This window comes from Dryobates pubescens, chromosome 31, assembly GCF_014839835.1.
Source record: "Dryobates pubescens isolate bDryPub1 chromosome 31, bDryPub1.pri, whole genome shotgun sequence".
In the NCBI taxonomy this organism is placed as follows: domain Eukaryota; kingdom Metazoa; phylum Chordata; class Aves; order Piciformes; family Picidae; genus Dryobates; species Dryobates pubescens.
The window spans coordinates 3,488,365-3,503,275 of record NC_071642.1 but is presented as its reverse complement, the minus strand read 5'-3'; the positions used below and the strand labels follow the sequence as shown (position 1 = coordinate 3,503,275).

The 14,911-nt window shown below is 63.3% G+C and overlaps 2 protein-coding genes across 2 annotated transcripts; one reads left to right on the top strand and one right to left on the bottom strand.

Annotated features, from left to right (window-relative positions):
- Positions 1 to 112: 112 nt before the first annotated feature.
- On the top strand, positions 113 to 1,878 carry PRSS57 (serine protease 57). The gene is made up of 5 exons (XM_054175444.1): positions 113 to 182; positions 435 to 588; positions 753 to 897; positions 1,352 to 1,612; positions 1,699 to 1,878. The coding sequence occupies exons 1-5, from the start codon at positions 113 to 115 to the stop codon at positions 1,876 to 1,878; spliced, it is 810 nt and encodes a 269-aa protein (XP_054031419.1).
- A 4,077-nt stretch (positions 1,879 to 5,955) lies between these two features.
- Positions 5,956 to 14,431, bottom strand: FSTL3 (follistatin like 3). Its single transcript, XM_054175127.1, has 5 exons — positions 14,327 to 14,431; positions 11,528 to 11,713; positions 8,158 to 8,373; positions 6,346 to 6,573; positions 5,956 to 6,228 (listed from the first exon to the last, which is right to left on the bottom strand). The coding sequence occupies exons 1-5, from the start codon at positions 14,382 to 14,384 to the stop codon at positions 6,176 to 6,178; spliced, it is 741 nt and encodes a 246-aa protein (XP_054031102.1). The 5' UTR covers positions 14,385 to 14,431; the 3' UTR covers positions 5,956 to 6,175.
- Between the last annotated feature and the right edge of the window lie 480 nt (positions 14,432 to 14,911).

The following is a 14,911-nucleotide window of genomic DNA, read 5'->3' as shown; positions in this document are numbered from 1 at the left end:
CTGGCATCCAGGCAGAGGCTCAGCACCACCCCCCACCCCCCCCCCAGGTTATTTAAGAACCCCCACACCAACTGGCCCTGCAGAAGGTGGGAGTGGCCTGCTCTGCACCAGCATGGTCACGTCTGGGCTCTTCATCTTCAGCCTGACAGGCTCCATCCTGCTCCCAGCACTGGTCCCAGCAGGTAATGGGAGAACTGGGGCTTGGGGGGGGGGGGGCTGCAGGGCTGGTTCCCACAGCCAGGGAGGGAGATGCAGTCTCTGGGCTGGAGCACTGTGGTGCAGGGAGGGGGTTTTTGCCCTGCCACTCTTGGCTCACCTCAGCCAGAGCCCTGCTGGGCCACTCACTGTCACTCGCTGGTGGTGCTGGGGAGCTCAGGACACAGCAACAGGAGTGGGACAGACATAGGTGAGGGCAAAACCACTCCACCCACCAGGCGCCCAGGGGAGCCAGATCATCGGGGGCAAGGTGGCAGCACCCCACTCCCGGCCCTTCATTGCCTCCATCCAGCTAGAGGGGCAGCACGTCTGTGGGGGCTTCCTGGTGTGGCCCAAGTGGGTGATGACAGCAGCCCACTGCTTCGTTCCCAGGTGAGCCACGCTCACCTCCCGTCCCCCTACCCCACAGATACCCCCTCCACCCCCAGCCCTGGTGCAGCCCCTCTACCACACTCCCCACCTCCCCAGTCCCCTTCTCCCTCCTCCCCATAATCCCCAAACCACAGCAGCACCCACTCAGGGTCCCTCTGCTGCAGACGGAGCCCCTGGGTGCGCGTGGTGCTGGGTGCCCACAGGCTGGAGGAGCCCGAGGGGTCCCAGCAGGTCTTCAGCATCGTGGACTCCATCGCCCACCCTCGCTACAACCCCAACTCAGCCAACCACGACATCCGCCTGCTCCGGGTGAGCCCCACGCACCGCCCACCTAATGGGCACCCACTGGCCGCGAGATGGGGTGAGCCCCGGCCCGTGGGGTGCGGGAGGGAGATGGGGAATCTCTCCGGGAGGGAGATGCCCAGGCAGGCCGAGCAGACACTAGGTGTCAGTGCTTCTCCGGAGAAACAGAACCACAATGGGGTGCGATGGAGGCAGCCGAGGACACACCGACCATGCCCACGGCAGCTCCCTCCACTCCCCGGCAGCTGAGTCTCTGAGACAGACTGGGACCAGTGCAAAGGGGTTGGCAAAGGCGGAAGGTCAGGGCTGGGGGGGGAGGGAGGGGCGGGAAGCAGCATCGCGGGGTGGGGGTGGAGGGGGGGTGTGTGGAAGTCGGGACCCCAGGCAAGAGTAACTGAGAGGCTCTGCCCCAACAGTGAAGCCACTCATGCCCCCAGCTCCCCCTCCCCCCCCCCCCCAGCTGAACAGGTCTGCCACGCTGAACGAGTACGTGAAGCGGATCCGCCTGCCCTCACCACGCGTCGACCTGAAGCCTGGCACCGTCTGCTACGTGATGGGCTGGGGGGACACCTCCAGCTACGGTGACCGCCCCACGGCGCTGATGGAGACCCACACCACCATCGTCAAGAGGAGCCTCTGCCGAACGCTGTGGAGGGGCAAGGTCTCTGCCAACATGCTGTGCGGGGCCAGCACCAATGCCACGCTGCAGGGCGTCTGCGCGGTGAGTGCCCGCCCGGCCCCGTGCCCCCCCTCCCCCAGCACCGCCTCCCGGTCTCTTTTGTCACCTACACCTTCCTCACTTCGCAGGGTGACTCTGGAGGACCCCTGGTCTTCAAGAAGAAGGTTTATGGCATCGTCTCGTTCTCTGGGGAGAGATGTGGGGACCGCCGGTACCCTGACGTCTACACCAAGATCTCCAACTACATCGACTGGGTGCAGCGCGTCGTCCAAGGGCAGCGCCGGCACAAGGGGCGGCCCAAGCCCTAGCCCAAGCTGGGAGTGCCAGGGGGGGCTGGGGGTAGATGGGCTGTGGGGAGAGGGACTGAGGCACCTTATAGCTGTCTGGCAGCCCCCAGGCAGGGAGAAGAGGGCCAGGACTCCCTCGTCCTTCCAGCTGCAGGGCCTGATGCTCCTTGACCCAGGAGACCAATTCTGCCCACTGGTGCAGGGGGATGTGTCCCTCCAGGCTGTACAAGAAGCTCCAGCACCTCGTGCAGCCTCCTGCAGCAGCAGCAGCAGCATTTGCCTTCCTCAATAACACCTCGGCCCTAGACCTCTGTCCAGTCATTTCCTTCTACTCACCGTTACTCCCTTACAACGGGGCCACAGCTCCCAGCTCTGAGGCAGACAGGAGCTCCAGGAACCCTTAACCCCAGCAGCCCCTGCTCACCCTAATACTGCCCCAGGATGATGGTTGGAAGACCAAAACTGTGAGCCAGGGGAGCAATGTTGGGGTTTTAGCCTCCTTCAGGCTCATGGTGGGCAGCTGAGCCCCGGGGAGTGGCTAACTGGGGCTTCTCATCTCCACGAGTTTTCCCAGCTTTGCCCCCTCCTGTCCCTCCCTGCCCCACCAGAACCCCCTCTCCGACTGTCTCACTGCACAGCTTTATGCTCCAGTTCCCAGCCAGCCCCCCAGCTTTTCCCGGGCTGGGGGTGCTGGAAGGAGGAGGGAAATGCCAACCCCCACTCAGGACCAGGCACTGCCCCCGAGGAGCCAGGACCTGCAACGAGGTGCTGCCGACCCACTGAGCATCCCCAGCAGCGCCAGAGCTGCCTTCCCACCAGGGTGGGGCTCCCCATCCCACCCTGTCTCATCCCATCCTGTCCGGTCCCACCCCGTCTCGTCTTGTTCCATCCCAACCCACACCGCACCCTCCCCGCTGTGCTATGGGACCCCCCAAACAGGGGAACCACAGACACCTCCCCGGGGGCAGATGGGCTCCCAGCTGCTCAGATGTGCTGGCAGAGCCCTTGGGGATCCCATCGGGAGCCTCACCCTCCTCCCTGGCACACAGATGGGTGCTTGTCCCTGAGGGACCTGGGTGGCAGTGGGCGCAGGGGCCGGGGGGATGTGCTCCGAGCCGCTGCCGGGTCTCAGCCGGGCTGCACGCATGGCATGCGGCTTTGCCTGGCGTCGCAGCCGTCTCTGGGGACAGACCCAGACATTCCCCGGCCCTGGCTGTTTGTTTTATCTGCAAATTGCTGGCACAATGCGGCCGTGGGCGCAGCCGCCTGGGGGGGTCCCACAGGAGGCTGCAACCGACCGCAGCATCCGGCAGAGGCCATCCTGCTGCCCCCGGGGGCTCTGCTGGGGAGGATGAACGCCAGGGCTGGGCCAGCCTGTCAAGAAGCCCCCAGAAGACACCTTCATCTCTGCAGCCCCTGTGGTCCCCACACTTGGGGAGCCCAGAAGCTTTGGCTTCCCCTCCCTGTGACACACTGCCCCCCCCAAACCCCAGCTCCCCGCTGTGGGGTTTCGCCTGGTACCAGCGGGACAGACCCATGGGTATCAGTGGCTTTGAGGGACACCAGGGGACACCCAGCAGAGGACACCCAGGCTGTCCTGGCTGCTGTCTTCCAGAGAAGCCCCAAATTCCCACGGGCCGTCAGCGGCAGCAGCAGCGTGGGGCAGAGCCCCCCAGGATGCCAGGGCAGGGCTGCCAGCCCCAGGGCTCCCACACGCTGCTGGGATGCCTGGAGAGCCGGCGCCTGTCCCAGCTTGTCCCAGACCACCCAAAAGCCGGCGGGAAGGAGGCGCCTGACTCCCGGCTGGGTTTTGGAAGCCGAAATCTCCCGCTCATCGGCGGGAGCTGATGCCGCTGCCGCAGCCCATGCCCGCAGGCTTAGCATGGGGCATCGTGCCAGGTGCTTCAGGGGCCAAACCCTGCGGCAGGGCAGGCGGAGGATGGCGAGGTGCCTCGGGGAGGAAGGCTCTGCGGGCGGGCTGTTGAGAAACTCGGGCCACACACCAGCGCGTGTGGCAAACGCCAGGGAAAGTCCTGGGTAGCTTTTTGGCAATTTATTTACACTCATCCCCAAAAGCAGGGGGGTGGAGGGACATTGATGAGCTGAGCAGGTAGAGAGGGGCTGCAGGAGAGTCCCCACTGCCCACCCTGGGTTGAGCTGTTGCTGCCTGGCAGTAGTGCCTGGCTGGGCTCAGCATAACTCCATGAGATGCCTGGCTTCAGACCAGGCTGGGCTGAATCCTGCGTGATGCTCAGCATCCTCCTGGACCTCAGGGAGAGATGAGGGTGCTGTGTGACAGCCAGGACAGAAGGTATTGATCCTCATCACAATGCCTCAGTTTCCCCTGTGTAACCCCCCACTCAGGTCCCGGGAGGGTTGGGGGGTCGCAGTTGAAGCCAGCCTAGCTCCATGGGCTCCCTGCAGAGGTCAGGGCCATCCTGGAGCCTATCGACACGACAGATGCCAAGCTGGGCACTGGCCAGGGAGGGCTCAACCCAGACAAGGCTCAGTGGGGTCCAGGGGCTGCGTCATGCCAGCCCCCAGCACAGGGGCCACGGCCGAGGGGGGACCCATTGGCGGCTCCCATCGAGCTCGGAGGGCCAAGCCGCAGGCTGCCGCTCGGGAAGCATCACACATCAGGATCCAATTAACAGCAGGAATTGTTTTGTGAAATACCAAACCCTCCTGGCACAGCCTGATATTGGGAACAGATTTATCTGCTCCGCTGCTTGCTCTTCCCCATTCTCCCCTTCCCTTCCTGCTGCCGAGAGCAGCTTTGGCTGGGCTGGAAACTCTCCGCTGCCAGGCTGAACCGGAGCGGGACTGAGCTCCTCACCAGCTCCTGGGAGCTCTCCCAACCCCCTGGCCGCTCCCACCTCCCTCTGGCCTTGAGCTTCCCAGACCCACACACGCCCCTGGGGGACACGACCACCTACTGCAGCCCCTGCCAGAGCCTGCTGAACAAACCAGGAGCCACGGCAAGCGTTTATTCATTTAATTATGCTCCAAATTGTAACACAGCCATAAAATGCCCCTAACGATAGCGTGCAGGAAGTGTCTGCGTTCCCAAAGCTCAGTCTGCCTCAGGGTTTCAGAAGGCAACCATACAAAAATAGAAAATAGGGTATTTTTATATATATATATATATATAAAACACATATATGATATTTATATAAAGGCAACAGCTCGTTGGTGTCAGACAGGAGATGGTATTTACACAGGTGACAATGCACAAGAAAGAGAGGAGAGGTACAAATAAATACAAACGGTGTCAGCCGAGCTGGGAGGGGGGTGGGGGGTGCAGGGACAGGAGGTGGGGGGTGCCCAGGCAGGGCAGGCAGAGCCATTGCCTCTTTTACTATCCCCCTCTGCTCAGCCACGCTCCCCCAAGGCAGCTCCACGCTCGGGTTGGGAGCCCAGCGCTGTCCTGGGCACCGCAAGCTTGCTTCGCCCGGCACCAGCGGTGTCCCCCAGCGCCATGGAGCCCTCTCACCCACCACAAGGGTTTGGCAGTGGGGAGAGAGGGCGCTGGGCAGCCCTGGTGATGGGCTTGGGAGGGTGGTTGTGCCCTGGCTCAGGGCTTTTGCCACAGCCTGTGGTGGGCAGCGCTGCCTGCCTGGCTGCCGTTGCAGCAGCTCTCCAGGCACTGGTGTTGGCTCTGAAGAGGGGCAGGAACCTGGTCTGAATGGGCCAAGAAAACAAACTAAGATCTGTTTTGACTCAGACATGCTGAAATTTTAGGAGAAAATAACATACATATATATATTATATATATAAAATATATATATATGTGTCTCCATCCCACTGCAGCACCACGCTGCCTTTCTTGCCGCTGGCAGCTGGGGCTGAGCCCCTCCAGGGAAGGTGAAATCGCAGATTCCCTCTAGACTTTGAAGGTCCCAGCCAGAAACGTCAGCAGAGTACTGAGAATTCTATCCAAAAATAAATAGGTCTGGGGCTGCTGGCCAAGGACACGTTGAGAGGGGGGGGCCCCCCCAACGCACAGCAGCACGGACACCCCCTCCACGCCGCGAGAAACACGGATGAGCTCTGGGGCGAGGGCACCGCAGCGTCCTGGGGCTGCTCGGTGTCGTGCGGGCTGGGAGCTGCCTTCCCTGCTCCCCAGCTGGCAGGGCCAAGAGAACAGGGCCCCCTGCGAGTGCATAAGATACACAGGTATAAATAAGGATCCTTTCTCTTTTTGTTTTGGTGTTTGGGTTTTTTTCTTTTATCTTAATAAATATCAGGTATATGGTTTGTACAATATACACAATAATGCCCCTGTCTCCCGGGTCCGGCCCCGCGCCGAGGGGAGGCTTCACACGTAGTTCTCTTCCTCGTTGTCCGTCTCCGAGGAGAATCTGGCCGCAGCTGGAAACGGAGCAGGAAAGGGGGAGAAGCGGTGAGGGAGGTGCGAAGGGCGGCCGGGGGCCGGGGGTCCGAGCCCGCTCCCCCACCCCGCTGCCCGCCCCCGGGCTGCCCGCTCACCCGAGCAGCTCCCGTAGTGGCGCACGCCGATGGAGCGGCCGCGGTGGCAGGTGGCCCGCCGGAGGTGGCACGCCGAGGGGTAGGTAACGTTGTTGTTGCCGCAGAGGGCGTGATCCAGGCTGGTGGGCTCGGGGCAGGGAGCCGTCCGGCACATCACGCAGTGGGCACTGCCTGTCTGGTCCACCACGCAGGTGTGGGTGCCGGGGCACACCACACTGGAGCAGGACTCTGTGGAGAAGCACACGCGGACCGGGTTGAGCCTCCCCGCATGGGGTGAGCCAGGGACAGGCATCGTCCTCCTGTGGCTCCTCCGACCCAGGTGGGCATTGGTCAGGGAAACCCAGGCAGCTCTGGGCCCCTCTTGCCCCTAGGCACAGGGAGATGCAGCAGAGCCAGGGGCTGGAGGGTCCCAAGCTTCCCCATTGCCACTGCTTGTGGGGCTGGGAGCTGGCAGGGGCTGACATCCCGGGTGCGAGGGAGCTTGTAGCCCTGTATCCCTTGGGCACAGCTCCTGCTGGAGCCTTGTTGTGCTGAGGGAGCTGACGTCCAGCCACAGAGCCTGAGGACGTGGGGCTGAGCCCAGCCTGGCGCGGTGGGACCACGCAGGTGCCTTGGCTGGGAGAGCAGAGGCCGCTCCGGCCAGGCTGGCAGCCGCCACGCCGCACGCCCCAGCGAGAGGCGAAGGGCAGGGTCACCCTGGACCTGCTCCAGCCCTGCGAGCAAGGGCGTGGGGACGGCAGGGGCCTGCACGGACAGGATGAGGCCCTGCACAGAGTTCTGCCAGGCTGGTGCAGAGCGGGGGGCTCATGCACACACACACCCCCCCCGATCACACACCAAAACCTTGGGGTCTGCACAGTGTGCCAGCCGCAGCACAACCCCACGGCAGCGGCGGAGCAGGACCCGCAGTGCTCCCTGGACACCGTAAACACTTCCTAACGCCGTCCCTCCGCCTCCTCCCCTCCCCTGCTGGATTGGAAGGCGATTTGGCATCTGCAGCTCCTCGCTCACAACTCCCAGTTCTTGCCCCACGTTTCCCTGCGCAGTCCAGAGCTTGACAGGCAAAGCATTGCAGAGAGGAGGGCTGGCAAAAATAACCATAATAATCCTGACAGTTCTTGGCAGGGCGAGAGGATTGCTGCTCTTTAACAAAACAACAAAAACCAGGGCTTGATGTTTGCAAGTGACATTTTACGGATGGTTGTGCCTCAGCCCACGGCAGGGCTGAGTCCCCATCGCACTGACAGGCTGCAATGGCATCGCAGCCTGTGGCCCTGGGCATATCTGGTGGCTGCCAGCCTGGTGGATGCCAGCTCACAGCACAGCGAGGGCTGACTGCAGAGCAGTGCTCCCTCCCCGGGCACAGAGCCCCACGGGCCACAGGCAAAGCCCTGTGTCAGGGCAGGCCTTCCTTCCCTGGCACAGGCAGGTCCAGGCCCCGGTTACAAACCCTCTGTGCCATGCTGGTGGAGCTGCTGGACTCGGGGAGATGGCAGTAACTCATGCTTGGGGCAGGATGGCTTCTCCCCGGGACTCTGGTGGGGAGAACAGGGTAGAACCTGGCTTCCTGGGTGGGAGCAGGGAGGATGTGCATGCATGTGCTGGCAGGACACAGAGGGATGACCCTTCCTCTCCATACCAGAGCACGTGGACCTGTGCTGGCAGGAGACAAAGGGTGACCCTTCCTCTCCTCACCAGAGCGTGGGGACCTGTGCTGCCCTTCATCTCTCTCCACAGGGACAGAGATTGCATCAGGAGCTGGGAACACAAGAGCCGCAGGGGACAGGGTAGGGGTCGCACGACTGGACCTACTTTTGCATTTGCCCTGGTACATGACTTCGAGGTCGGGGTGGTCCCTGCACTTGGCCGTCAGCAGGTCGCACTCGTCGCGGTAGGTGTAGCCGTCAGAGCCGCAGACCTGCAGCTTGCGAGGCAGGCTGGAGCAGTCCGGGGCGCAGGCACACTGGGGCCGTCCGTGCTTCATCTTGCAGACCTTGTCAGGGCCACACACCACCCCCTCGCAGGTCTCTGGGGACAGAGGAGAGCAGCTTGTGAGGACAAAGCACCAGTCACCCCCTGACGAAGGAAGGATCCACCCCGCTCGGGCTAGCCGGCAGCGCAGCCCTACGTTCACACAGGGTGGCACCGAGCTGGACAGAGCCAGCAATCAGCCAGCAGGGTCCAGAATCCCTCCCCGGGGGCGGGTCGGGGGGGTGGGGGGGATGGTGTCACACCACGCACGCTGACACCGAGCTGCTCCAGCAGCATCTGGATCTGCTCAGCTCCGCCAAGGAGCAGGTCGTTGGCTCGGAGCTGCGAGCAATGATCCAGCGCTCGGCCCCAGCCAGAGCCCCGGCCCTCGCTCAGCACCAGCTCGCTCAGCTCTCTGCAGTTATTTTTTTGGAAGGAGATCTTTTTTTTTTTTTCCCCTCTCTGCTTCTTGTGCAATGGAAAAATCTCTCGGCAAGGCCCCCGCTTCTCCAGAAGGAGCTGGGCTCCGTGAGTTGTCTGGGCAATCAGGAACGCTGCTTCCCACCAGACAATACCCAGCCCTGTTTCGCTCCGGGCCTCCGTGACTTGAACACAAGAGTGGGATGCAGCAGCGAGGGCAGCTCCCCAGACAGGCGCCCGCTTTGTCCCCTGGGTCACCTCCCGGCCAGCACGGGGGCCGGGTTCAGAGGGTCCCACCAGCGCCCGGCACCGCCCCGACAACAGAGAGGAGCTGCTGGCATCAAGCGGGGGCCTGTCCTGGATGCCGGGAGAGGCAAAGAGGTCAGAGCCTGGACCGTGGCTGGGGTGCCTGGAAGTCCCTTGCTCCCCCCCCCAGAGCACACCCACAGCCTTCATCTCAAAGGGACCTTGCACCCCACCCCGGGGACACAGGCAATGCTGGGGGGGGCGTGGGGCTGCCTCCAGGTGCAGGGGTAGGAAGGTCGGGCAGGGGCGAGAAACTTCCAAGCCGGGGATTCACCCTGTGCAGGAGGGATTCCCACAGACAGGGTGTGTGATGGGAGGTACCAGGGGGATTTCCCTGTGGGTCACTTTGGGAGACAGTAGGAGAGGGGGATGGGGAGGATGGGGAAGGGAAAATTCCCTGTCTGCTTGGCCCAGGGGAAATTCCCTGGTGGGAGACAGTTTCCCGGTTTGCTCCCTGATTTCCATAGCTGGGGCCTGTCCCAGGGAAGGGGAGAGCTGGAGACTGAGCCCTGGCAGCATCTCTGTGGGAAGCCTCAGGGATGAGACCCCAGGACAGAGGGGCATGGCCCCATGTCCCAGGCCTGCTGGAGCAAGCAGGACCTTCATCACCCTTCACTTCAGGACGCTGCTGCTGGTGCAGGCGGGTCCGTCCTCAAGGGAAGGAGGCAGTTGGACCATCCACCCATGACCCTGACCCCACAGCCCAGCTCTCCCGCCTGCACCAGGTCCCAACGGGGGACACCATGTCCCCAGCAGCTGGAGCCAGGAATTTCAGCTCCCCACTGGAGACCCATTGCAGAGACCCCGAGGGTCCGGCCAGCACCTTCCTGTGGGGCTCGGCCGCCCCGGCTGCTGGCGCCGGGCTGGTGGCTGCAGCCCACTTTATCCTGGAGTAACCTCTCCTGGCCCTGTGAGCCCGGGGAGCCGGAGCACAGCTCCTCTCATCCGCCCTTTTCCAAGGCCTCCAGCTCGTTGGAGCCCGGTGGGGAGCAGCACCAGCTCCATCTGGATGGGACAAGGCAGGAGCTTTCTGAAGGGTGGGGAGCTGCGGTGTACGTGCGGACAGGGCCCTCCGGCGCTGCCCCCAAAGGTCCTGCTCCCAGCCCCCGGTGATCGCCAGAAGCCACAGCCCCTGCTGTGCTCTGTGGCTGCTGGCAGCACCCCCTGCCGTGTCCTCCAGCCTCCCCGCAGAGGCGAGGGCACATGGCTGGGATGAGGCTGTCTGTCCCAGGCACAGAGCTGCCACCTTCCCTAGTCAGCTCCTGGGGAGGGTCCTGTTGCTGCCAGCACCCACCAAATGGAGCCAAGTGCATAGGTGGGGCACGGGGCAAAAAGCCAGGGCCAGGATCTCACTCAGCTTTTGGCTGGCACCAGGTGTAACAGGATCACAGGATGTTAGGGCTTGGAAAGGACCTCTGAAGGTCATCAAGTCCAACCCCCCTGCCAGAGCAGGGCCATAGAACCCAGCACAGGTCGCTCAGGAACACATCCAGATGGGTCTTGAATAGTCTCCAGAGAAGGAGACTTCCACAACCTCTCTGGGCAGCCCGTCCCAGTAACCCCAAAATCGTGCTGGAATAGGGGCTGAGGAGCAGCTGGGATGGCAGCACTCAGGGGTGCAGAGGGGCTGGAAGAAGAAGCAGCTTTGTTAACAACCTTTTTGGCCTCCCCTCCTCCCTCCCCCCCCTTTGCTTTAAAGCAAATAACGTCATGACCTTCCAAAGACCTGCTCCTGCCTACTGCAGTCAGCAGGTCCTGCAGCTTGTTCTCACACAGCCACGCAAGTGTGAGTGGAGGATCCGCGCCTCTGGCGCATGCCAAAACATCTGGCGGGGCTGGAACTCACAGCTGGAGAGTTTCCACTTCTGGAACTGCCCGTTACATAAAGCCATTTCACACACATGCTGGGAGGAGGAGGAGGAGGAGGGAGGGGGAGCAGAGGGGAAGAAATAGATCTCTTCTTATTTTTTTTTCCCTCCTTAAAAAAAAAAAAGGAAACCTGGAGAAGTTTTCCTCTGAGCAGACCTGGCAAGGGCAGGGGCAGGCAGGAGGCCCCAGCCACAGCAGAGTTAACCTGGAAAGAGGGAGCCCCAGCTCAGCTCCCAGCCCGGGCTGCCCAGCCAAGACCCAGGTCATGCATCCTACTCCACAGAGGGAACAACAAAAATACACACAAAACGAGGGCTGCCAGGGGACAGAGGCTGTTCTGCAAGCCCTGGCCCCATGGCAGCATCTGTCCCAGAGCTGCAGCAGCAGGAGCACGGGGTCAGTGCTCCCTGGCATACCTGTGCCAACCCGGACAGCCCAGGAGGGCACCAGAGAGCCCTGCCCGAGTGAGGGGCAGCGCAGGCCCATCGCTGCTGCACCCTCCCTAGGGCTCCAGGCATCCTCCCAGAGCAGAGCTCAGCCCCACAGCAGCCCATGTGCCCCACAGCAGCCCATGTGCCCCACAGCAGCCCATGTGCCCCACAGCAGCCCTGCTCACCTTTGCAGGGGTGGCAGGTCACCAGCCCCAGGAAGCCCAGCAGACTGATCTTGTTGCCCGGGTAGGTGTAGTTAGACCAGGCCACATCTACCTTGCCGTTGGCACAGCATTCCTCCCACGTCACTCCTGTCTTCAGGATCATGGTGCACTTGGCCTCCTTCCCCTGCTGCAGCCAGCAGATCCCACCTGCAGAGAAGGCAGAGGGTGAAGGCTGCCTGCTGAGCTGGGGCACTGCAAGAAGGGCAGAGAAATCCTGGCCACGGCTGGGCCACCAGTGGGACTGAGGCACAGGGATTGCTCCAGTGCCTGGAAAGGGTTGGCATGGAATGAGTAGGGAAACTTAAAGACACTCCAAACTGGCTCCCACCCCTCCTGTGGCACAGGAGCTGTCCCAGAACAGGCAACCTCATGCCTACTCTGGCAGCCCAGCTCCTCTGGCCAACAGGCTCCTAACCCAACACCGGGACCAGAGAGAGGCACCAGCAAGCGATGCTCTGGGAGATGCCCAGCTGGCAGAGCAGGGTCTGGGGTTGCAGCTTACCCTTTTACCCTGCCCTTTGTGCCAGCATCGCCGCCAAACTCTCCCCCAACCCCACAAGCAGGGAGACTCCAGCCCAGGCACACCGGGCAGAGCGTGCCGGTGGGTGCTGGCGAGGGCTGGATCCCCAGGCAAGGCACCAGCAGCCCCAGGGAGGGCCGAGGACCATCCCCACAGCGTGGGGGCAGTCTGACACCCACAGCCTCTGCCAGGAGCATCTGAGCCACCGGCCAGAGAACAGGACACTTGACACAGCCCTTGGGCCGGGGCCAGGCCGGCGGCATCGGATCCCTCTGAGTCAAAAGCCTGTTTGTTCCTCGGCCCCACGAGCACATCAGTTTGATTTCTTTTTCTTTTCCTTTCCTTTCCTTGGTGTGTTTTTTTTCCTTCCTTCGTGTGAGTGATTCCTTTGCAATTTCCGCCCCTGCAGACCAGCCTCTTCTGACGCTTATTTGGGTTTATGTTCTCGTTAGCTGCGTTTGAGGTTTGTTAAACAGCTAAAGATGTGAGGAGAGGGATGGGGGGAAGGGATGGATCCCGCCACTGCCAGGCTTGGAGTCGCTCCCCTTCAAAGCAAGAGGTTCAGCCTGCCCCAAAGCGGAGCCAGCACCTGACTCAGACCCTCCCACTGTGCGCCCCGCTGCTCCCTCCCATGCCCCTGATTTTGGGGCTCCCAGCGTGGCTGCAGTCAGCAACAGCTCCCCAGGGCAGCTGTGGATGGAGCAGGCGGCAGGGAGCAGCAGCCTGGACACCTCTGGAAGCATCAGCCAAGGCCATCAGGGGGTTTATCCTCCAAGATTTGCCCAATTGCTCTTTCAACCTTACTTTTCCCTTAACAACATCCTGCAGCCCCAATTCCTCCCAGTGCCATGGGAGCTGTGTCCTGCCTTCAGACAGCCCCACGCTGAGCGATTCCATCCGCACCAGAATGGATCCCTGCACCCCCTGCTCGCACCTCTGGTCTCGGGGGTGCACCCCCGACTGGCATCAGCAGGGCACTGCCCACCTCCTGAAGCTGTGCTGGGGTGTGTGGACACCAACAAGGGACATGGCCTGGGCAGGACAGCCATGGGCTGGAGGAGGCAGTGTGGGGTTCTTGGGGTGCCCCATCTGCAGGGTGCTCCATCCTCGAGGTTCCCTCAGCAGGGCTGGAGCGGCCAGGCTCTGGCCAGGGGGCTGCAGCATGTCCCTGCCTGGGGCCTGCCAGCACTGCTCAGCCCTGCGAAGCAGCAAGTGGAAATCCCGCGGGCTGGGGTGGTGCCAAACACCATCCCAAAATCCACAGCAGGACGAGGAGGGCCTCGTGGAAGCTCCCCCTTCCCATCCTTTGGAACATCCCGACCTGCTGCTGCCCACGCTGGCAAGGGGTGATGGAGACGCAGGGACAGCATCGTGTGAGGGGAAGGACGGAAACTCCACTGCGGGAGAGCCAATGCTGGCTCCGCAGTGCTCGGAAGGGCTGCTGGAGCCCCCAGCCCGGGGATCCTGGATGGCCTGGGCACCGGGACGGCTGCCCTGCGAGGGAACAGCCACCGAAGAGCCTGGACACCTCCCAGGCACCCACGAGAGCTGCCAGCACGGTCATTGAACCAGGAGAGCTTCGAGCTCCCAACTCCACACCCAGATCACCAACCAGTTGCCGTTCCAAGTTCTTCCCACCCAGCTCACAAGGCTCCGGAGCTCGGCTCTGCCGGCCCCTACTGGGGCAGAGGGACACCCCCTCCCCCCAACTCCGACTCGAGCAGCTGCCCCGGGAGCTCCGGGCGGAGGGTTTGGGGGGCCGGGTAGGTCACCCCCACCCTGGGGCACGCAGGGGTGCGGGATGCCGGGACCGGGCACCAGCATCGCCACGACATGGGAGGTGGCAGTGGCACCGTGTGGGACGCTGGGCACTGCGGTCCCTGGACTGAGCCGGAGCCGCGGGCATCGGGCAGCAGCAGCTCCGCCAGCGTCTGGCACTCGAACGCTTCTCGGTAAAACGGGTTTGTGTTGCCCAGAGTGCAGCACCTACCGGCCGCGGGGACACGGGGAGGAGGGGGGGACGGTAGCTGTGTCCGGAGGGACGCAGCCCGATAACGGCACCGGGACCCCGGGACGGGCCGCCCCTGCCCCAAGCACCTGCCGGGGGCCGGAACTGCGGAGCGGCGGCACCGACGGCGCGAAGCAGCGGGCGGGCGAGTGGCTCCGGTACCACCGGCGGGTCCGCGCCCCCCACCCCCCGCCCCATCCCCCCACCTCCCGGTGCCCCGGGCGGCTCTTACCGTGCGCGGCGGCGGGGCTGCAGAGGACGAGCAGGCAGATCGCCAGCCGCAGCGGCATGGCCGGGACGGGGCCGGGACGCTCCAGTGACCTGTTGCCTGAGCAGCGGCGGCGGGACCGGCGGCGTTATAAAGCGGCGGGGCGGCGTGAATCACCGGGCGGGGCGGCGGCGGCGGGAGGGGGGGCCGGGCGGGGGCGGCGGCGGGGGTGGGAGATGGGGGCAAGGGGGGGGGTATGGCAGCGCGGGTGGGGGTGTCGAGGTGGGGGGACGTGTCCGTGTGTCCTCTGCGCCCCGCAGCTGGCACCGAGATGGGGATGGGGAGGGGGGGAGGTTCCAGTGTGTCCCCCTTGCAAAGGTGCAGAGCCTGGCCGTGAAGGAAGGATTGGAGAAGACCCCAAAATGTGGTTGACAGCAGGGGTCTGGGTACTGCCCAAAGCAGCCCAAACACACCCAACCCTGTCCCCCCATTCCATGGCTGTTTCTTCCACACCCACCCACCCCTCCTCGGGTGAACCCCCTGTGTACCTCCTCCCACAAGAATTAGGGTCAGGCCTGTTTCATTTGGCTCCTTTCATCTCTTCTCCCC